General features: G+C 49.5%; 2 protein-coding genes across 3 annotated transcripts in view; one reads left to right on the top strand and one right to left on the bottom strand.

The window, feature by feature from the left end:
• SLA (Src like adaptor) overlaps window positions 1–10,140 on the top strand; it is a 34,301-nt gene extending 24,161 nt beyond the window's left edge. For both annotated transcript variants that reach the window (XM_022554015.3, XM_022554017.3), the window contains exons 5-8: window positions 650–753; window positions 3,018–3,149; window positions 7,026–7,158; window positions 8,054–10,140. In XM_022554015.3, the coding sequence (XP_022409723.1) occupies window positions 650–753; window positions 3,018–3,149; window positions 7,026–7,158; window positions 8,054–8,267 (583 nt within the window). In that variant the 3' untranslated portion in view covers window positions 8,268–10,140. The remainder of the gene's footprint in view (window positions 1–649; window positions 754–3,017; window positions 3,150–7,025; window positions 7,159–8,053) is intronic.
• Window positions 515–23,884, bottom strand: part of TG (thyroglobulin) — a 169,993-nt gene continuing 146,623 nt past the window's right edge. Inside the window, exons 41-42 of the mRNA XM_089898699.1 lie at window positions 16,136–16,338; window positions 515–14,347 (exon numbers count right to left, since the gene is read on the bottom strand). Coding sequence (XP_089754825.1) covers window positions 14,291–14,347; window positions 16,136–16,338 — 260 coding nt within the window. The 3' untranslated portion in view covers window positions 515–14,290. The remainder of the gene's footprint in view (window positions 14,348–16,135; window positions 16,339–23,884) is intronic.

Below are 23,884 nucleotides of genomic sequence, written 5' to 3' on the forward strand. Positions count from 1 at the left end.
GAATGAATGCAAGGTGGGGCATCAGGTGGTGAAATCAGGCACCACCATTTTTTTCTTTTTTCTTTCCTCCCTCTCTCCTTCCCCCTCCCTTCCTTCCTCCCTCCCTCCCTCCCTTCCTTCCTTCCTTCCTTCCTTCCTTCCTCCCTCCCTTCCTTCTTTCCTTCCTTTCTCATGTTCATTCATTCATTCACTCACAGATATATACCAAGCTTGATAACCTGGGCACAAAGGCAAAACCTCAAATGACAGACACAGTCCCTGCCCCCATGGGTGGAGGAGCCGGGTAGTCAGAGTATCAGGGACATAGACATTAAATAAACTACCAAATAGGTCCCTTATCACATTTTAGGATGCTTTTATATAATACGGAACGGGCACAGTGCAGCTGGCATTTGAGAAACAGGATAAGAAAGATGCTTTGTGCATCTCTGTGTACACCTGGCTTGCAGTGTGTACTTGGAAATTTTATTTGAAAGATTAAATGAATGAATGAATGAATGAGCCATTGATTGCCTTGCTCTTTTTTTTTTTTTTTTGATTCCAACAGAGGGTTTTATATTAGCTGGACCTGGATCATTTCTGCATCCCTCCTGTCTTTCTTGGGGGAGGGTGTATTCAGGATACTCATGGCTGTCTTTCTTCTCCCCAGCTGGCTGTTTGAAGGGCTGGGCAGAGACAAAGCTGAGGAGCTGCTGCAGCTGCCAGACACGAAGATCGGCTCCTTCATGATCAGGGAGAGTGAGACCAAGAGAGGTGAGCAGCCTCCAATTCATCTTTCCGTACATGGGTCCGACATGCAGGCTTTGCTCCGGGCTGACTCATTCACTACCTGGCTCAGGTTCCCTCCTCCTATGAGGCATGCAAATCACTCCGGCGCGGTGAGCTTCCAGCAGCCCACACACCATCAGTGCGGCCAGCACCGAAGCCGGGGGCAGTGACCTGGGGCTGGGGGGGGCGTTGCTGGTGCAGGCTCTGACCCACAGCAGGCCTGGCAGACCTGTTGTGTTCTTACTACACAGCAGACCTTCATTCTTAGTCCTGGCTGTGCCCTACAATGAAATCAGGCAGCTTAGAGAATCGGGACCAGCAGATTCACCGTGACCTTCACTGTTTTAATTTTCATACATCCTACGCACTAAGTAATTCAGTGAAAAAGAAATAGCCGGGCTTTGTCATGGTTCGAAGCAAGGGTCCCGAACTCTAGTTTGGCCTGCGTGAATTACTAAGAAGTCACCTCTTCTCTCTAAGCCTAAGTTACCTGCTTTATAACATGGGATTAATAATAGGAAAATACTTGGCAGGTGTCTGGAACGGCATATACACTTAAGCTCGCAGAAGCAAAACATTAATAGCCTGGGCTTACTCAGGCTAACTGAGAATTGATATTAACTTCTTAAATATAGAAAATATTTTCAAGGTCTTAGCCTGCTTCCTGTACGTTCGCTATCAAAGAAGAGAAAATGTGGTATCTGAGACTATTTCCTGAGCTCTTATTAAGCACCAGAGCTACCTGGTGCCGGATGGAGCCCTCCGCCAAAATGGGCATCAGCTTTCCTTTGGGGAAGCAGGGACCACATATATGTGGATTAAAATTTAAAAAAAATCCAGGAACAGCTTTTCTCTCCAAAACCTGAATAAGCCGGGTAAGAGCAAAAGCAAAGCAAAGGCAAAACTTCCTGTGCAGGTCCCAGGGATCTCCCGACGCAGGAGACCCAGACTCCGGCATGGCCGGGGTGTGGCGGGGGCGGACCCAATGTGAGTTGCCAGAGCTGATCTAAAAATAATCAGTCCGAGCTGCGGCCGAGCTGGGGCCCAGGTGGGGGGCCCAGGCCCTGCTCCCTTGGGTATGCAAAGTTCTCTTAAGTTTCCACCTGCTACCCTTGACCTACTCACCATACTTCCAGTCCCTGCTGACATTACCGGAAGACACATGCTGAACTGACTCAGAGGGCGGGCCTGGGACAGAGCGGCGAGGGACGCCCAGCAGAATGCTTGGAGGCCTGCTCTAGGGGGACAAAGGTCCCATCCGGGGCTGCCACTTCCAAGCTGTGTGCCTCAGGCTACTTCACGCAGTGCTCAAGCCTCAGTTTCTCCGCCTATATAGTATTTGAGAACAATACCTCCCAGAGTCTTTCTGAGAATCATCAGAGACGTTGCTATGGAATAGCTCAGCCCCCAGCCCAGCACATGCAGCAAAAACTCAGCAAGTACAAGTGCCCCTCCATCTCACTGCTTCACCAGCCTTTTCACTCCTCGAACCTCAGAAGACAGAGCAGGAAGGACTCTTAAACATGACCTAAGCTCAATTCTCTCACTTTCCATTTGGGGAAGTCGAGGCTAAGAGAGGTAGTGGCGGGTGCTCACCCAAAGTTCTACTCTGATTAACCCATCTTGGGTCATTACTCTCATGGTGCTGAAGGAGACAAAACACCATTTCATGTCGCTTAGGAATACTCAGAAAAATATCTTAACTGCCACAGTTCCTAAATTTCTGAGAACACCAAGCATACGTCAGAGGCAAAACGGACCAGGAAAAGGGGGCATAACTGTAAGGGCCCCTCAACTGTGTGATGGAGGAAAATGACAGCACAAATATCTTGGAGCGTGAACTTGGGAAAGACTCAAGAATGACCGCAGATCCGGGATGTACAGGGTGCAACCCAACTCTAGTCATTTCATTTGGTCTAAGGACCCACAAAAGGATGTGGAAGCCCCCAGAATGGTAACTCACAAAGCAAAGACTTATTCCTTGCATTTGAACACCTGCATTGCAACAAGGTTAATGCAACTGGGCTGCTCAAATACCATGCTCCTGGGGTCTCTAAAGAGTGAGCTACAACCAAGCAGACAGGGTTTGAGTAGCTGTTGGTCAAAACACAAAAGCGTGTGTCTGGGTACCACCATCATATCACAAGGCTGAGAAGGTCTCTCTGCCTCAGCGGTGGTGGGCTCCTTAGCTGGCGGCCCTTGGGTGGGGATACATGGAATGCCACTGACTCGTCCTCCACTTCCTGCAGGTTTTTATTCGCTCTCGGTTAGACACCGGCAGGTGAAGCATTACCGCATCTTCCGTCTGCCAAACAACTGGTATTACATTTCCCCAAGGCTCACCTTCCAGTGCCTGGAGGACCTGGTGAACCACTATTCTGGTAAGAAACACTCCATTGGGACCGATACATGACGCCCCTCTTTGCTAACCGCTCCTACCCCGGGCACTCAGTCTAGGCTGCACACGGGTCACCAAGACATGCCAGGTGGTTTACTTTGCTCTCTTGCCCATCCTGGCTTCTTCGTATGCTCTTTTCTTTTTAATTCAGACTGTAAATTTCAGGCTAAAACAGACTGAATGTGAAGGCTGCCTAAGTAAGTAAAATGCAGCCAACCTCTGTAAGTGAAACGAATCAGGATGCCCCTACATTCACAACCACAGACAGTCTGCACTTCCTTAAGTGGACTGTACGCTTGGGCCTCTGGGGCTTTGTTCCGAAATGCCGCTCATTTCCCCTTTTCTGCATGTCAAAATCCTCGTCAACCTTCAAGGTCAACAGGAAGCCACTTCCTTGATGAAGCCCTAAGAGTCAGAAAACTAACGGTCTGTTTTCTCTGCTCTCCTAGCATGTCAGGTGTTTTTCTCCCTAGAATTCTGGGCGTCCTGCCCAGTGACCTAGTTAACTGTGTACTAGTCTGTGTTTCCCAACAAGCTCTTAGACACCAGGGATTATACTTTGTTCATCCATATGTCCTCCCTGGGCCCAGGAGAGAAGTCCAAATGTTTCATGATGACCAGGATGGGGCGCATCCTCCAGGATGGCGGAAGCAGAGTGGGGTTTGATGGAGGCGATGATATAGTGTGCAGAGTTGGAAGAGGACCTTCGCGTTAGATTGGGAAAGGCCTGAATGCCAGGTCAGGAGTTAGAGTTTTATCCTATGGAAAAGGGAGAAATAGTAAAAAGGTGGCAGAGTTTTATCCTATGGAAAAGGGAGAAATAGTAAAAAGGTGGCTGCATTTCTAAGAGTTGGCTCTGGAACCTTCTTGTGTTCATATCCCAGATCTGGGCAACCTTGGGCTGGCGGTCCACCTTCGTGCCCACATTTCTCCAGGTAATGCAGGTGCTGACTGTTCCTACCGCGCGAATGCTGTGAGGTCCGCTGAGTTAGAGCACGGAAAGTGCTGACGAGAGCGCCGGCCACTCAGACGTGGGCTCCTGCTATGTGAGCCACTGTTCCCCGGCCAGGAGGGTTCCCTCCTCCCTGCTTCTGCCTTGTGAAAGGGAGGAAGACAGGAGCTGCTTTCCCTTTGTAAGCATCTTCCCCCTTCTGGGCTCAGGATGTCTGACCCCACACCCTGGGTTCTTTAGGATGTGGGATCTTGAAGGGCACTTCAAGGTGAAAGGAGGAGTCCACGGGGCTGGGTTATCACACCTGGCCTGGAAGAAGTGCAGGTCTGGAAGGAGGAATGGCCGCTATGGAGACCCAGGCCCAGGCTCCGGTATGGGCTCCGTGAGACCGTGGGCAAATACCTTCACTTCTCAGAGCCCCGGATCCCCATTCACGGAAGGTGGATGAGAGCAGCGCCCCCTGCAGGTGGTTGTCATGATCATTGAACACGAAGGTGAACGTAACATGTTTATCACAGCCTGGCACATGGAGGATGCAAAATAAATGATAACAAGTATTACTCCCATGATACCCAAACACCTAGCAGCTTAGCTAAAAATGAAAGAGGAAGGGAGTCCTGGAAACAGTCAGCTTTTACTGATCATGAGTCAAACTTGGTTGTGGTATTTGGCTTTTAATAAGAATCATCTGAGAGGTGTGGTGACCATAAGTTTTGCATAGACAAAAGCAAACATGAAAAGGATGCTGGCCCAGCAAAGACTTTTATGGACCAGGAGGTCCACACGGCTTCCAGGCCGCAGACGCTCGAGGATCTCACGCCAGGGCAGAAGCAGCGCCTTCCAAAAATGCACCCCTGGCCATCGCATCAGCACAGGGATCGCGGTCAGCAGTCACCTCTGCGAATGACTGAAAAGGGTCTGGATGGAGGCCTGAAAGGCTTCCGGTGCCTTCAGGACCTCAAGGTGGGAATAATGTGGCCAATTTACGTCCCACCAGGTTCTTCCTAAAGCCGCAGAATCAGAGAAGATGTGCGCTAAGCGACGTGAACAGACAATTTTGTTTTATGAGTTACTTATATTTATTATCCTGTGCTCTTGGGAAAATTATTTAATATCTCAGAGCCTCAGTTTCTGCATCTATAAAATGGGGATTAAAATGCCTCATAGGATTATTGTTAGGACCAAAAAAAATAATGCCTGTGAACTGGCTGTGATCCTGACCCCAGGGGCCTTGGTTTCTTCATTCCCCAAATGGATGTAACAGTACTGATGGCCCAGAGTAGCTCGGGGTTCCCTGAGCTGGCACATGCCAAGCTCGCTCAGCACCAGGCTCAGCCTATGTGCTCAGAAGCGTTAGTCCTCTTCTTCTTTGCCAGAATGTATTTCTCAGCCTAAGTGTTAACCTTGCTAAGGAAGGAGGTTCCCCTGCCTGTGCTATCTACTGCAGCTGGTTTCTTTTGTGTTTGTGTCTGACTCAGTCTCCTTTGCCTCCTAATCTGGGAGGGCGTTTCAATTTCCAACCCGTGACAGGTAATTATTTCAGATTCACATCCAGTTAAGCTCCCTGTAACCTCAGGGTCCAATCTCACATTTCTCAGTGTGAGCCAGTGTGGGTGGACAGTTGAGTTCACAGGGAAAATCACGTGGAGACGAAGCATTATTGACTGCCACCCTCTGACAGCCTGGGCTTGCTTCTTCAGCTACCATTACCTTTTGTTCTTTGGCAAGGACACCCCAAGAGCTGCATCAATAAGCTGGGAGGTGGAGCCTGCCTTAGGGGCGATGAGCTTCCTAAACCCTGGTGATTTATGTGCTCGGGGCTGGGGTGGCGTTGGCCTGAGAGGCCAGTGGCAGCTCACATCCTTGGCCACCTCATCTCCCCCAGGACATGAGACCCACTGCGCTCTTCGGCCTCAATAGGGCCACACAGAATCTCCTCCATCTGTAAGAACATCTGAGCCCAGCAGGCTCGAGTCTTTCTCATGATGTCGTGGGCTACGGGAAGGCTTCGAAGAGATGCAGGCTCTATCTTAAAGCTCCTGGAAAGGTGGGGGACCATGGAAACTCAGCTATGTCCTACTAGCAGAGGGATAAAAGGAAAGGATTTATTTAATTTTCATCCTCTTTGTATCTAGGGTAGAGAAGACAGATGTTTCTTCCTTTTTTTCTTCGTCCATTTTCTCCATTTGCCTTTTATCTTTTTTCTCCTCCTATTTCTGTGTCTTTTATCCTTTTTGTTCTGTCTTCGCTTCTTCCCCTCCCTCCCTCTCTCTACCTCATTCCCTCCTTCTCTCTCCATCTTCCTCCCTCCCTTCCTTCCTCCCTTTCTTCCTTCCTCCCTCCCTCGTCTCTCTCTCCCTTCCTTTCTGTCTTCTTTCCTTGTTTCCTTTATCTCCCTTTCTTCCTAAAGATGCATTAGCCCCCATGCTGTACTGAGCCCCTTCTGTGTGCTGTGGGAGAACACACATTGCACACATCTCCCCCACCGCCGCGCACACAGGAGGCTCACCTGAAGCTGATGGCCCTGCACCTTGCTGTGAAACCACTGAGTCTGGGCCCTCATGCGAGTGCTCTGCCAGCTGTTCTCTCTTGGTAGCACAGTCCCCTCATCCAACAATTGAGGAAACAGGTTCAGAGAGGGTCAAGGTGATTCACTATCTGGGCAGAGCTAAAACTCGAACCCAAGTTTGGTGGATTCTGGATCCTAAACCCTTCTCTTTACTTGTGTCAAGCCAAGCACGGTGTGTACCCAGGACACGTTAATATTTCTTCAACAGCTGGGCACGTGACTCTCAGCCCCTCTCAGATCTCAGCCTCCATTCCCCCTTGTGAATATCCAGGGCCCCGCACCTCACACTGGCCGGGGCATCCCACAGTCGCTGACTGGTTCTCTGCTTCCCTCCTCAGAGGTGGCCGACGGCCTCTGCTGTGTGCTGACCACACCCTGCCTCACTCAGACCACGGCTGCCCCAGCAGTGAGGGCCCCCGATGCACCTGTCACCTTGCGCCAGAAGACCTTCGACTGGAAGAGGGCGTCCAGGTGTGTGTCTGCGTGTGTGTGTGTGTGTGTGTCCTCCATGAACGAACGTGTAAGCCCCAAACCAGCATGTGAGCCTGGCACGTGAACACCATGGCCAGTTACCGCTGGCCCTGCTAAACCCTCGCTCTGAGCAGATGCAGACCCCAGGAATCCCACTGTCCCCTGGGAGGCAGACCCAGCCTCAGGCCTCATGCCCCGGGTGGCATGGCCCTAGCAACTCCCCACCATGGCCTCAGTCCCCGCAGTTGTGCAAACATTTATTGAGCCCTCCTTTGGTGTTAGCTGAATATTTTCTAGCTGAATGATACCATCTTGCTTTTTTCTAATTGTTAGTATCCTAACAATTAGAGAATAACACACAAATCAATCTTGTACAAATTTAATATTACTGTAAACTTAATCTTGAAGGTACACATACAAGCAAAATCCTAAGGCAACTCCATTTTTTTAAGGGAAAAAAAAATCTTCCCTTATTTGTCCTATTTGATTGTCAGCTATTGCATTTTCAGGGGTATCTGTAGTTGGAATTATCTGTAGTTGGGGTTGTTGTATTAAACACCGATCCAGACATCCCATTGGCAAATTCAAAGAAAATCAGTCATCAGAATTGCCTGGGAAATGAATAAAACAGCTCCTCCTTGTAAATATCATGAAGAATATTCATTAAAATTTATAGTTGGAAGTTTTAGCCATCCAAGGAAATGGCAGTTCAGAGAGGTTGAGTGATTTCTCCAAGATTACACAGCCGCAAATGCAAGAAGCAGAATTAGAATGTTAGATATATATTAACCAGGCTCTTCATTTGTTTTTCTACCTTTTCTCATTCTTTTGTCCTCCATCCCACTATGTCCCTCTCTTTTGCCCCTATCTCTGTCCACTTTCTGCCCACTCGCAGACGGCAAGATGACCCGGAGGGGGCTGAGAACCCACTCAGTGTGGATGAGTCCCTTTTCAGCTACGGCCTTCGGGAAAGCATCGCCTCCTACCTGTCCCTGACCGGGGATGACAGCACCTCCTTCGATCGAAAGAAGAAAAGCGTCTCTTTGATGTACAGTGGAAGCAAAAGAAAGAGCTCTTTCTTCTCGTCAACGCCGTACTTTGAAGACTAGCCCGAGAACAGACACCATGGTGTTTGCCCAAAGTAACAGAGGTTCAAACTGTCACCTGGGATCTCGCAGAAAGGCACGGTTTCCTGGTCCCTGGGGAACCCCACATCTTCCAGAAGCCAAGAGAAGCCACATGGAGAATTGAACTCTCATCTTCTCTATCTGCGTCATGACAAAGGGAACCCCTCTCTGGCATCTGATCAGGCACATTGCAAAATGTGGACTCCTGGCATCTTCGGGCGAGGGTTCAGAAGAGCCCTGCGTGTGTGCATGTGCACGCCACATTTGTGGGAAAGACAAAGATGCTCTCTCACAGGAACGTGCCCAACCAAGGACCACTCTCCAACACACCACCCAGGTGGCCTCACTGAGGTCCCTGAAGAAAACTTCTGAATGAGATAAGCCTGAGAAGAAGATGAGCCAGAAACTGTGGCCTGGCAGAAAGTCTGGGTTTGCAAATTGATCTCCTGCATTGAACTTTTGTAACCAATCTGTAAAGAGACCTCTGGGATATGGCTCCTCTCTTTTTAAGGGAGTTCAGTGACACTAAATGCTAACCTTCCTTACGAGCCCTGAATGGGGAGATCCCTTTGGGCTTCTCATTCCAAAGCTACGTGTGCAGAAGTCAGATGGCCTCCCTACTTCTGCTGAGGCCACGCGTAATGGGGGAGGGGGGTGGCTGCTGACGGTGAAAGCGCGAGGGCAGGCCTGGCACCGCGCAAGATTTCATGAGGTCGCCGACCATGGCTCACAGCACAGGAAGAGCTTCCCTGGGGTGCTGAGATTCTTGTCTATATTAATGCATCAATTACTCATTCATGACAGTGACTGCCAGAAGCGGCACTGTGTTAAGTTCTGTGTAAGGTGTCAGGTCAAAAATATGTGTATGTGTGTGTGTGTGTGTATATATATATATATAGAGAGAGAGAGAGAGAGAGAGAGACAGAGAGAGAGAGACAGAGAGAGAGAGACAGAGAGAGAGGCCCCAGCAGTGTACACAGGGAGAAAAGTGTATAAACAAATACTGTGAAAGGGGGCTGTAAAAGCAGAAATCAGCTCACAGCTTTGGGTGGGAGTGGGGTCAGGTAAGGGTGACCCAGGAGCTCATGTTTCAGCTGGATCTTTAAACAGTGGAACGGTTGGTTGGACTGGGTAAGTGAGAATGGTTGGATTTTTTGAAAAAAGGAAACTGATAAGTTCTAAAGGAATAACGCATCCAGTATCTTATTCTAAAAAGAGTCTGGCAGCCACAGGAATAAAAATGCTCAGCTCTAGAAAAGATGGGAATTGGGGTGGCTTAATTCTGTCAAACATAATTCTAAGAGACGAAAGAGAAAACATAGCAAAGTTCTAGAGCAGAAGAAGCCTTTATCTCCAGATCCTGTTAGGAAGGGGGCTGCAGATGTCGCCGTGACGCATTTTCCCGGTTGCAAAGGGACTCGGGGGGAGGAGGGGCACTGCCAACAGGAAAGGTTTGTCTGTCCAGTATATACGCATTCTGTCCATCTGAGATCACTGCGCTGGTGGTGTGTGCACACGCGCTTACATGATTTTCTGTATCATCAGATTCCAGTGTGTTTATCCAAGAAGACACTTGTGGTTTCCTCAACATTCCCCAAAGGCTGTTTCTATAGAGCCAGCCAATGTATGGGAAATGAATGTAGCTCTGGGGACCCCGGCTTCCGCCATGAGGCAGGGTGACCTGGTGAACACCTGTGTGTACAGCATCTTCTGTATTGTTTTCTGTTGTGATTCACGTGGTTGGAACATTTGGGGAATAGGCGGAGGGATTTCTAAGTGGGAAGCATTACGCTTTGCTAAATCATGTATGTATTCCTGATTAAAATAAACCTAATGAATATTTAATTCTTGGAAAGTGGGGAGAGCTTCCTGGGTGAGGCTGGTGGGTGGTTCGTCTAGAAGCTCTGTGGGTTTCGAATTTTCAAATAAACTTGCAGCTGGAGAGAGAGGAGACCAGGGAACACGAGACTAACCCGTATTGGTTAGTATCTTGGTTTCTTCTTGAGGTGCAGCCTTAAGAAACCAGGGTTTTATGACTTTTGAGGGTGCCTCATCCAACTTGAAGGTGGATGTCCAGGGATCGAGGGAGAGAACAATTTCTTAGCAATTGTTATGAAAATTTTGTCTCACCTAGACACCCCTGCAAATTACTTTTGATACCTCTGCTATTTGTTCTTCCAAGAGTTTCTTTCTACAAATATGTTTTTGGACACCTATTAAATACCAGACACTGTCTTCGGTGCTGGGGCCATTGCAGTAAAACCAGAGGAGGTCCCCGCGGGGCGGAGCCGGGAGATGTGCCCTTCCTTCCCCACGTCAGCAGGGGTGGCTCTCCTCTCCTTCGTCCCCTCCCCGCAGTCTGCAATCCTTGGCAGCCCAGGCTCAGCCCTGCAGATGACAGCAAGGCCCTGGGATGACAGAGAAACACCTAGAAGGAAGCCGGCCCCCAAGAGATCACGAGATACCTGTACTCCACACTTGGGTAAACATTATGGGAAAGAGGAAAAAAAGAAACGCATTTGTTATTTAAGCTACTTTTGTGATGGGTCTCCTTGTTAGAGCAGGTGAGTATTTGCTCCAAAGCGCACAGAAATAAACCCGCCATGATTTTCAGATAATGAGATAACTTCATAGAAAATCCAACGGAAACGACAGACCAAATATTAGAGGCGGTAAGAAAGCTCGCCAGATGCGGAACCAACTTCTTCCGCTACACCCGTATTTACCAACTGGAAAGTAAAATAGAAAACACGAAACCATTTACGTAGGGTCTCGCCTCAAGATAACTTCGCAAAACTTTTATGGAGAAAAGTTCAAAACTCCATGAGAAGACGTAAGGAGACAAAAATACTACGTTCCTGGTTATGGGGTTAAACTGATCCATGGATATAAGAACTAACATCCTAAAAACATAGATATTTTTCTGAAATGATTTGAAAAATTACATGAAACTACAATCCAATTCCCATCAGGAATATTTTTAAAAATCCGTAAACTTATTCTAGAATATATATGGAAGCATCAAAGCCTGTGAATAGCTAGGCCAGTTTTGATTAAGGGAAGCAATGGGGCGAGGGCTCCCACTGGGAGGTCTGTATGAAAACAGGAAAAATCAGTGCTCTGGGCCCAAGCCAGCATCCCCTGCTCTCCACCACTGCTGGTTTAATGGACTCAGCATGGTGTCAGGTGCCCTCTTTGAGCCAGGAGCTGAGCTAAGTGCTAAGGCCGTACTAAGAGCTACTAAGAGCATAAATCACGTACCCAATCAAGCACCGAGTCACAGTAGAAATGGAATAAGATGTGTTAGAAAAATTAACAAGCATGGAAAACAAGTCGGAATTCCTAAAAATCGCTAAGTAGAAGTCTCTTCCCCACCGTGAGATCTTTCTGTTTTAGAGCTGGAGAAAGCCTTAGAGGCCCAATTCTGCTGAGCCCTGAAGGGTGGAGTGATTTTCCAGGTGGAAAACAGGATGTGCTGACCACAGAAGAGCCTGGAAAGATCTAGAGGAAGGCACAGCATTTTCTAGGAATGGTGGCAGAGCTGCTGAGCCTTGACTGTAGGGCTCATGTGGGAAAGGAGACCGGAAAATTTAGCTTGAGGCCAGTTTCTGAGGCCTGGAGTTCACTCACAGGAATGCAGAATTGGGGCAATGTCAAAGGAAAGCAATGGAAATTTCTTCTGGGTCCTGAGAATCACAGCACAGAGGACATGACCTCCTCTGCCTTCTCTTAAAACTGGCCAAGGGGTCAGCGCCACAGAATTCAGGCTTGCAATATGGCTCCCATCTTCCTTTTTCAATTTGGCCCCCAGGGCAGGTGAAACACTCAGGATCTGCTTTTGCCTGGAGTTGCCTTCGCTTGGCATGGGACATGGGGGAGCTCGGGTTCCTTGAGTTCCCACAGTGTGCAGGGCACTTTACAAACCTTATATCGCGACTGCGTGAGCCCGTGGGAGACAGAATTAATCACACCTATTTTATCCATGAAGAAGGCAGTGGTAAAGTGTTTCACCCAAGGCCAGCATCTTAATTCAGGCTTGTCTGACCCTAGGCCTGCACTCTTCCTCTGACACATTGAGACCCCGAATGAGTCACAGGCTCTTGGAGAAGGAGCCTCACAGTGTAGAAGAACACAGGATTTGGCTTCAGGTTCCAACCCCTAGTGCAGCTCCTTCTTTACTGTGTGTTCTTTAGCGGGTCACTAAACATCTCTGAGCCTTGGCTTTCTTTTGTCTAGATTAGAAATAAAATAAATGTCCCTGGCAAATTAATGTGAGGAATCTATGAGGTAATATATTCGAAGTGACTTATGGTCCCAAACATGCTAAACAAATAAATATAAGTTATTAATTATCACAGGAGTCTGTTTCATCCAAATTTCAACAGTTCTGGTCCCAAGATTTGTAGAAAGACTGAAGATTTTATCCAAGAATATAGCACCAACTCACATTCATTCCCCCAAACATCTGTTGGTAGAGAGCACATTGAAGAACTGCTAATATCTTGAAGTATTTTAATTCTCTCATTCCCAAATAATTTCACATGCATCCCCCCAAACTGCAGGGAGCAGTTGTAAAGGCTACCTCTACATGACTAAAACAGATGGAGGGATTATTTTTAAATACACTACCATTTGTTAAAACAGATTAGTTTTTGAAATTCCCTAAACATCGAAACCCTCCACAACTTTCAAAAGGAAAATTCTGCCTTCTGGGTGCACTGGAAGGTATTTTTGGTGTCCTCTGGGTCCCACTCAGTGTCTGGCTTCTGAGCAAGCCCTGGGGGAATCAACACAGCCCTTCAGGATCAACTCAAAGTCAGGAAGGTCTGTTTTCAATACCAGGAACTGAAAGATGTTTGTGCTCAGGCCCCCTGACACTCAGATGCACCAAGCATGAAGGGACAGATTGAAGAAAACCTGAAGCAAAGGACGAGAAACACAAGAAAGAGGTGGGAAGGCGAGAAGTGGACTAGCCGGTGGGTCCCTTGACAACCCCCCCTCCCAGGTTCATGAGCTCCTTTACTGCCCGGATGTTAATCACGGAGCATCGACCCTCAGACAGCAGTGCTGGGTGCCCCGGGCTCTGTGGAGAGCCAGGCATCCCCGGCTATCCTGGAGATGACAGTCTTGTAAGAGAAACATACATGGCAGTAGGAGTAATTATGTACCGGTGGGGAAGCAGCAGAGAGGCCGTACGAGATTTACAGATGGCATCAGCCATAGGAAGAGGGCCTGGTTCGAGGCTGGAAAGTCTGGAAGTAGCCCCTGAAAGACGAGTAGGGAGGGCAAAGAGGAAGATGGGAGAAAAGGAATCCACGCACAGGAAACTACCAGTAAGAGGCAGGAACTAGTGCAGGGACCCTTCAAGGAGTACTAGAAGGCTCCCGTGGATGAAGGGGAGAGATGAAGTGGCAGGAGGCCCTGCTCCTTGGCAGGGACAGCAATGATGTTGATCCCGCCTCCGCTGTGCCCAAACAGTGACACTTCTCCACCCTGCTTATGATCACAGGTTTGGATCCTGGGAAGGCTGGAGAGAGCTAGATGTGGTTTGATGGCCTTAGAATCGCCAGCAGGTCCATGGCACTGGCCTCAGTGGTCCTCCTTCGTACCTTCCTTTGTGTCACTTAGTAGTCTCCTCGTTGCTTTCTCTTCCTCCAGCACTGCCCCTCTTACACGCATCCTCCGCCGAGCTCTAAGAGAAGTCTTCCTGAAGGCGAGTCTAAGCAAGTTTCCCACCTGCCTAAAACCCTTTGATGGCACGAGAGTGTTCATAGCAGCACTATTTCCAGTAGCCAAAAGGGGGAAGCAACCCAAACATCAATCAATAGATGAATGGATAAACAAAATGTGCTGTACACATACAATGGAATATCATTCAGCCCTAAAAAGGAATGAAATTCCGACGCATGCTACAACGTGGATGAAGCTTGAGGACACTATGCTAAGTGAAATAAGCCAGTTACAAAAGGACAGATCTTCTAGGATTCCACTAACATGAGGTAAATTCATATTAGAGTGGGCAAATTCACGGACACAGAAAGTAGAGTAGCAGTTGCCAGGGGCTGGGAGGAAAGGAGAATGGGGAGTTAGTGTTTGATAGGTACAGAGTCTCTGTTTAGGACGATGAAAAAGCACTGGTGACAATTCATGCTGATGGTTGCACTACATTGTAATGTACTCAATGCCAGTGAGTCGTACACTTAGTACTGGTTAAAACGGGAAACCGAACCAGCAACACACAAAAGACGCTGAAGGCTCCCATGCACTCAGGATAACACCCGAGGCGTTTACTGCAGGCTGGCTGCTCTCTGCCTCCACACCACTGTCCACGCAGACCCGGTCCTCCAGCTGCACTGCATGATGGGCAGACCCCAGCAAAGAGCCAAACTTTCCCTTGGTGCCAGGACTCTGGTTACGTGCCTACACAGCCTTCAACATCAGCTGGCACAGTCTCTCTCAGGAGGCATTCTGGGACATTCCCTTTTTCCCCTGAGTTGGTTGGGAGCGTCTCTCTGAGCTGCTCTAAGATGCTCTTTTAAATATCTGCTTTAAATGTTTGTCACCTCCTTCTCCAGTAAACTACGAGCTTCCTGAGAACGAGGTCATGCATTGTTTAGCATGGCACTTCCAAAAATGAGCACAGCACCTGGCACCAGTTGGACGCTCAATAACATTAGAAGCTCATCAGTGACACAATAGCCATCAGAGCATATGCTGTGGTCAATAGGTTGTTTCCTCCATCATAATTATTTCATCACTATCAACATTCTCATGTCACCATCACCATCATCACCATCACCATCATCACCATCACCATCATCACCATCATCACCATCATCACCATCACCATCATCACCATCATCACCATCACCATCACCATCATCACCATCATCACCATCATCACCATCATCACCATCACCATCACCATCATCACCATCATCACCATCATCACCATCACCATCATCACCATCACCATCACCATCACCATCATCACCATCATCACCATCATCACCATCATCATCATCACCATCATCACCAACATCACCATCACCAACATCACCATCACCATCATCACCATCATCACCATCATCACCATCACCACCATCATCACCATCACCATCATCACCATCACCATCACCATCATCACCATCATCACCATCACCATCACCATCACCATCATCACCATCATCACCATCATCACCATCATCATCATCACCATCATCACCAACATCACCATCACCAACATCACCATCACCATCATCACCATCATCACCATCATCACCATCACCACCATCATCACCATCACCATCACCACCATCACCATCATCACCATCACCACCATCACCACCATCACCACCATCACCATCACCATCATCACCATCATCACCATCATCAACACCATCACCATCATCACCATCATCAACACCATCGTCATCCCATCATCACCATCACCATCATCACTCAGCAGGTACTTCAGACCATCCAGTGGAATCCTGAGTGTTATGTTCTATTCTTTGCCTTCACTCACCAGTCAGCAACAAAGTTGGCCAAACCTTTGTTGCTCTGTAACAGATCCAGCTGCCCTCCACTGCTTTAATTGCTATTAAACCCTAAGAAGGAACTCCCAGGAAATAGAAACTCTTCCCCGTCTAGAATTATTAACATTTTAGATGTGAGTGGACAGCAGTCAGGGGAGCCCTGCAGCATCCTGGCTCACATGAACACGGAAAGATGGCCATGGGCAGGACACCCACTCAGAACAAAGGACAAAGCAAGTCCAAGCAATTGAAGCCAACTGGGGCAAGGAGGGACCACCTTCAGCGAGACTGAAGGCAGAGCAGGCAACTCACCATCAGCACGGCTCTCCGGAAGAGTCTGGAGTCTGTGGCCCTGGTGGTTAGAAGGTGGACGCTGGCCACGTCGGCTCCGCCACGGTCTGCTGCCAGTGTCACGCGCTGAGGGTCCCCACCAAACGCTCCGATGTGGGTCTGCACCCAGGTCAGAGCCACCACCTGGTCCAGCAGCCCCCAGTTGCCGCTCAACTCGCCGGACCCTTCAGAAAGAGGAAAGCCTTCAGCACTCCGCGATTCTGCAACCTGGGATGTAACCATCCTCGTGTTGTGTAAGCCAGGCACGGGGTGCCGGTGGGGGGCCTGGGCTCCTGCCCGCATAGGTCTGGACTGTGGTTTCCCAATATAGTGGGGCAGTGGGAAGAGCCTGGGCTCCGGAACCAGGCCCACCCAGCCCGGATTCTCGCTTCAGCTAGGAGACTGCAGACATGTCCCTCCACCTCTGTGGGCCACGGCAACCCCATCTCCCCCCACTGCCCGTGAGGAGGGCGGCTTCTCAGATGAGAGGCATTGCACATTCAGACCCCAGGCTTGGCGCATCCGACGAGAAGGAGCTGAATTTCCAGCCCCCCATCTCCCCCCACTCTCCGTGTCTCCTGCCCCCCAATGATGGCCAGGCCCGGCTGAGACTCTCCGTCCCACCTCTTCCCACTACCTTCCATGACCTTCGCAACAGCGGCAGAGCTGCGATTCAAGTTTCTTACATTGTTTGTTTGTTGTTGATTGTCATTTGATCCTGTTGCTTGTTTCCAAAGCACACATCTTTTGACTACAGTCATGTATATGACCACATATGCAGCACTCAGTTGAGTCCATCCCTCTTTTATTCATAGAATTCAGTAAATATGTATCAAAAGCTCAGCATGTTTTTTTAAATCGAATGATTCAGATACAAAGAAACCATATAGCCAACACATGCTCTTCCCCTTGGCATTTGGGGCATGCCGTGCCCAGGCCCTTCCGGCGTCCTCTGAATTCAACGGCTCTTCTTATCAGTCTACACCGCTAACTGCCCTGAAACACCAGGCCCGCTCTGGTTTGAGCCGAGGTTCATGCCCTTCGTCTCTGGCTTCTTTCCAGGAAACCCCAGCAGAACCCGTGGCTCCAACCACCGCCTACTTGCCGACGACTCTCGGGACTGTGTCCGCAGCCCAGGGCACTCCCCCAGGCCTGGGCCCCTCGAGTTCCCCCAGGAGGCTGTCTCACAGGCACCTCAAGTCCATTCAGCCCCAAAGGGAATTGATTCTAAGTCTCCTGAGCGCTCCCACCGGCGGCCTCGGCAGAGTTTCTTACCTTCTCCTTCAAGCGCGGCACCGCCCACCCTGCTCCTGCACGGCCTCGCGGGGGTCTCCCCGACTCCTCCTTCGGCCGTGTCCCCCTCCTCCCCAGCCGCTGCAGGCTCTCCCGCCACTGACCGCCACCCCCTTTCCTCCACGCTTCTCCTTGGCCTCCTGTATCCACACATTCCTCCCTACAGTGAATTCTCCATGGCGCATCCAGAGTGGTCTTCTAAACTTAGAATCTTGATTTTCTCTCTCTCTGACACACGCACACGCACACCCTGCCCCGTCCTATGTAAAATCTCCCCTCTCATCCCATCGTCCTTAGGACACTTCAGTTCTTCTATCACATTCAAAGCCTGCCGGGACCGGGCCATCCATCTGTCAGGCCGCCTCTCCCTTGTCTCCCCACTGTCCTGTGCTGAAACCAGCCAGGCTTCCCCTCAGAGGCTCAAACACACCAGCCCCGCCCTCCCCCATGCCTGCGCTTGCACATGTGATTTCCTCCACCCAGAGCTGTGCCCTCTCCCCTTGACCTTCTCCAGCCCCCTCCTCTGGCCCAGTCATCCTCCGAGTCTTAGATACACCATCAACTCATAGGCAGCCCTCAGGGGAAGTGAGGGGCCCCTTTCAAAATATTTGTCACCACTGGCTTCCCTGCTAGACTCTACCCGCCATGAAAACCAGAAGCACAGAGTAGGTCCTTATGAAATGTTAGGTAAATGAAATGACTACAGTTATTATGAACACGATTCAACGTCAAGTGAAAAACTATCAGAAAGAACCCATATTCCCAAATAGAAAAACAGAAAGACCTTGCGTCCGATTCCCCAAACTGGTGTTCACAAAGCTGACGAGGACACCAGCTCAGTGGACATAACGGTACGAATTACTCTTCCAGCTGGGGAGACACTCAGAATTTCTTCAAATGCATTTCTCATGTTCTGGGTTTAGTGAAGCCATTGGCACCATCCTCTCTGCGGACTTTTCTGGATTACACGCACATTCCATTGGTTAGGATGAGTGCTTTTGTTTCCAAGGTCTGAGGGAGGGCAGGAAAGCCGGGCACCAGCCGAGCAGGACCCAGTCTGGGAAGTGACGCCTACGGCCTGCATTTCTAGTGACAACAGGGAGGGACGCCACTGTCCCTGACTCTCACTCCCCATGTACCAGCTTCCCACTTACAATGCTGACATTCTGGGGTCTACAGACCCCTAGGATGTCAGAGATGAGGGTGCATTCAGGAGGCAAGTCCGAACTGGGCTTCACCTCATGCCAGGCGCTGTGCTGGGTAGTGCAGAGAGCAAGATAGACAAGATCCTGGCCCTCGAAGCAGACGCCCTCCGGGACGTGCACACAAAGCAGCCACCTAGCTGCTCTGAGATGGTCTAATTCAACCCTTTCCTCCCCTGGTGGAACCTGAGACTTGAGAGGGAAAGAGTCTGTTGAGGTGCAAGAAGCAAATTTGAGATCAAGTTGGCACTTAAATCCAATGCACACTCAGAGCTCTTTGTCCTAACATTCAATACAATTCAACAAACATTTGTCCAAAAAACCTATGGTGTGCAAGGCACTGTGTTATTTTCATTAAAAAATTTAAGTACTCTATTTATGGAACTTTCTCTGCTCATAAGCCTTAATAACTCCCTCATTCCTGCCGCATCAAGTCTAACTCCTTCTTGGCTTTTCAGCTCCTCTAAGATTGACTTCAGCCCATCTGAACAGTCTGGGTCCCTTCACTTTCTAACACCTGCCCTTGTCCAGCCATCGGCGTCTGCTCATCACCTGTGTTCATTGCCCTGCAGTCTGGCCTTGGTTGAGCTCCATTCTCTTTATCCTCTGGGACTCCGTCTCAGCTGGCTCAGCCTCGCCACAAACACATAGCGTGCAGTGCTGCTGGGGGTGTGAAACTGGACAGGGCTGCTCTCTGCTGGCCAGGCGTGTACAGTCCAGGAGGGAGACGGGTGTCAGTGGAAGGTGTCCGGACAGTGTGACGGCGCTCCTCCCCATCTGCCTCACGCCGCCCTGACGGCCCCCCAGCTCCATGCTCGCACCTCTCTGGTCAGAACACACCAGCAAACATTCGACTGTTCCCTCACTGTCTAACCGGCTCTTGCTATCTCATTTGATTTCTTCATCTGTCCCTCTAAAGCTCCTTAGCTGGGCTCACAGCGGGTTCTCCCCCAGCTCTTGTTGATGGCCATCAATAGAAGGCATCATGGTGTGTGGGCTTAGCAGGCAGGGTATGGAGCCAGACGAGCCGGGCACAGGTCCCACTCCAACACCTACTAGCTGTGCGGGGCCCTGGACAAGTTACTTAATGTGACTTGACTTTCCCCATCTGTAAAATGGAATAATAATAGTACCAACCTCAATAGTTGTTATGATGATTGAATTTGTTAATATCCGTAAAAGGAACAGAACAGTGCAATGCCTGGCATAAAGCACTCTGGAATTTGTTTGGTTTTTCTTAAATAAAATGAAACAGGTTTAGGTCCCAGCATTATCTCACAGGTGCCCCTTGCACGGTCTGCCTTGTCTTTAGTAGCAAAAATTACACCTGTGACGGGGGCAGGACTCTGTGCCTGTTTTTCTGGTTAGGATGGTGAGCAGACCCCCTCAGAGGGGAGGCTCCAAGCGCCCCAGGGATGACGGGGTGATGGGTGTGTTACGTGTCTGGCCTTCGGTCTGTCTCCCTAGCCAAAGCCCACTTCCTCTGCTCCCACACCCCGCGAGCCATGGCCGACCCACTCCTCTGACCCTGCACGCCACTGGCCCAGGTTGCCCTTGCTGCATTGCTTTGCCAGAGAGAGAAGGATAATCACTGTGCCCCACGGCCCTGGGGTCTGTCCCACCGGCAGGGTCCAGGCTGGGAGAGGGCCTCCCTGGCCCATCACCAACCCCCTCACTTCCTTCCCAATTGCTCTTCATCAGGAATCGTGCTCCTTTTAAGTACTGCTGGGTTTCTCGCAGAGAACATGAGTTTGTCTAGTCGGCCGCAGGCCTGGCATGAGCTGCTGTTTTCAGCTTCCTCCCATCCCTTTCTTAATGTGCCTCTGGAGTCTGGAGCTCTTGGGAGATTATCTTCACTCTGGGCTACAACAACAGATGCTGCACACATTTATCACATGAGACGATGTACATGAAGCAGCAGCTTGGCCTAACTCAGTAAATGCCAGGGGCTGCAGTTGCTGGTGGCCAGATGCAGGGCCGGGACATGGCTGCAGCAGAGCCCTGGCTTGGAGAGGCCCTGCCAGGGAAAGGAAAGGGGCATTAGCCCCCGGGAGCCCCTGCAAGGTACCAGCAAGGTTCCCGGTGTTTGCCTTCACATGCTTGATCTCCTGAGAGACGGGCAGCCTGGGATGGGATGGGACGCTGAGGGAGGGACCGAGGGACCCGCCCAGAGCCCCTGAGCCCCATAGAGCTAGGAGCTGCTCCTGGACCTTGCTCTTCTCGGGTGCAAATCCTGTGCACTGTGCAGGACACCAGTCTGGGGCTGGCACTTGAAGTCACCCAGCTCTTTCCAGACCTGTCCTGAACCACAGTTTCCAACTATTTAAAATGGAAAGGAGGAGGGATGAGTAGGTGGAGCTCAGGCAAGTCTCAGGGCGGGCGGTGAAACTATTCTGTATGATTGGTGGACACGCGTCATATGTTTGTCAAAACCCACAGAATGTACAACACAAAGAGTGAGCCCTGCTGTAGAGTATGGACTTTAGTCAATACTAACATACCACTATGGGCTCATGGAGTGTAACAAATGTGTGGCACCAATGCGGGACCTTAACAGGGGAAACTGAGGCGGGGAGGACGCGTCATATGGGAACTCTGTAATTTATGCTCAAATTATTCTGTAAATTTAAAATCATCTAAATAATGAAATCTATTATATATATGTATGTTTTTCTTTTCTTTTTTGGCTGCATCACTCATCTTGTGGGATCTTAGTTCCCCGACCAGGGATTGAACCTGTGCCCTCGGCAGTGAAAGCACCGAGTCCTAACCACCGGACCGCCAAGGAATTCCCTATATATTTTTTTTAATGGGAAAGGGATGATGTATTTGTGTTGGAAGTTTATTGGGGGCTTAGCTGAATCGCACACCTGCTCTTTTCTCCCTCTGCTGTGAGTGCACACCTTCTCCACCTGGAACCTTGCCGTGGGATGCTCAGTGTCTGGCGGGAGGTGGTCGTCTGCAGCCAGGAGCCTGTGTGTGTGTCCTAGTGCTGCTGCCCCTCCACCCACCGGCCCTGGCGGCCACTCTCTGGGTCTCAGTTTCTTGATTGACTGATGGCTCCCCTAGGGGCTGAACTGCAAGGAGCTCCAGGTAAGAGATGCTAAAGCTCTGGAATGTGGGAAGTACCAGGAGGTCTCCAGAATAAAGCAAAGAAAAGCTGCCTGAGCCTAAATGAATTAAAACACTGATCCTGGGCTTCCCTGGTGGCGCAGTGGTTGAGAGTCCGCCTGCCGATGCAGGGGACACGGGTTCGTGCCCCGGTCCGGGAAGATCCCACATGCCGCGGAGCGGCTGGGCCTGTGAGCCATGGCTGCTGAGCCTGCGTGTCCGGAGCCTGTGCTCCGCAACGGGAGAGGCCACAGCAGTGAGAGACCCGCATACCGCAAAAAAACAAACAAACAAACAACAACAACAAAAAAACCCCAAAAAACACTGATCCTCTCTGTACACAGAAGAATGAGGAATCTGTAGGGCATTTCTAAACACCAAGGGAGAGTAAACTATTTTTTAAAATGATACCTATTCTCAATCTTTAACATTAACTGCTAAGTATTGTTCTTTCTTCTTTCTTCCTCTGTATCCCCTGTCTCCTACATTTATTTTTTTTAATTAATTTTTATTGGAGTATAGTTGCTTTACAGTATCACATTAGTTTCTGCTGTACAGCAAAGTGAATCAGTTATACGTATATATATATCCCCACTTTTTAAAAAATAGCTTACCCTTACATGAATCATATATCATATATGTTATATAAGCACGATATATAAAGCATGAGAAAAAAGCAAACACATTAACCCACCACCCAGCTTAAGAAATAGAACAAGCACCACAAATTCTTGAGAGGACCCTTACACAGACAACACACGTAAACAGGAAGGCAAACACCATGGAAACTCCTGGAACCCCAGTTTTAAATGTGCAACTTTAAGGGGAAGCAATTCTCTTTGAGGAGTTTTCTTTTCTTTGGGGGGGAGAGGGAGTGGCACAGATAACTTTTCCAGACATGTCAACTTTAGATAGCTGGGGTTTTTTTCAGTTTTAAAAGAGATTATATTTGTGAAACAACTAAGTTAACATTTTTCTCCTTTCCCTATTTCCTTGAACACTCAAGTTATATGTTAAAGATATTTTAAAACTGTCCTGAATTAAAAGAGACTGTGAAAGTTGCAAAAACAACAACAACAACAACAATAAAACCAAAAACATCGAGGGAGCAAGCTACCATTTCTCTTAGTGTTTCATCCACGGGATTCAACGCCCAGTGTGACATTAAATTTAACTCACGGCTGCGGGGCATAAAGTCCCTTAACCTCTCTGAGCCTCGTCGTTTCCTCTATGACATGACTGCACAGGGCTGACCTCGCAGAGGTGCCTGGAGACTGAAATGACGTCACCCAGGAAAGATGTCTGGTAGAGATGGACGCTGGGTGAGGGTAACTCTCCTCTCTTGCTGACAGCTTTGCTTTAAGCACAAGGAACAGGCAGTGTTGCAAGTCAGGAGTGAGAAGGTGTGGGTGTTCTGGAAGAGTTCCAACCCCGGTCTCTGCCTCACCGGCAGCAGAAATGAGTTTCCCTTCCAGGAAGCCCACAGAATTCTCCATAAGATCACAGCCCATGAAATCATAATCCCCGCCCCCTCACGGAGGGATGGCATAGGGAAATTCGCTCTCTTGTGTCTGGAAACGCTCTGAGCCAGAGTCAGCCGTGTCTGTGAAAAGCTCCACCTGAGCGGGTCCCACAGGCTGGGTTGTGAGTTTCACCATCTCTTTAGAGAAAGGAGCTCCTGATTTAACAGATTGTCAGTTGTGTGTTTGAAAAGAGGAAAGAAAACCCGGGCAGGGCGTTCAGTGCTCCAGCAGCTGCCCCCGCACCCCTGAAGGAAAGTCTGGAATCTGGTCATCATCCACATTCCCCTCATTGGCACCTGGTCGCATGTTGCCTTAACTTGTTGCCTGTTTCATGTTTGTTGTGCAGACGAAGAATCTTCTTTATGACACTCAAGGCCTCCTGCCACGTGGTCCACCCAGCCCTCATTCCCCAGCACTGCCTGGCTTCTGCTCACGCAGGACGCCTGCTCCACTCGGCCACATTCTAGAGGAGTCCGTCATTCCCGCCAGGCTACCTCCCACCCACCCAGCCATACTCAGCAGGCAAGACATTCCAGGTCTTAAATGAGATCCCCGGAGAACAGAGATGCTGCTAGGTGCCTGTCCCTGAGGACTCCTAAAGC

Source organism: Delphinapterus leucas, chromosome 17, assembly GCF_059928025.1.
Source record: "Delphinapterus leucas isolate spDelLeu-1000000601 "Yukka" chromosome 17, BTC_Dleu_Yukka2, whole genome shotgun sequence".
NCBI classification, from domain to species: Eukaryota; Metazoa; Chordata; class Mammalia; order Artiodactyla; family Monodontidae; genus Delphinapterus; species Delphinapterus leucas.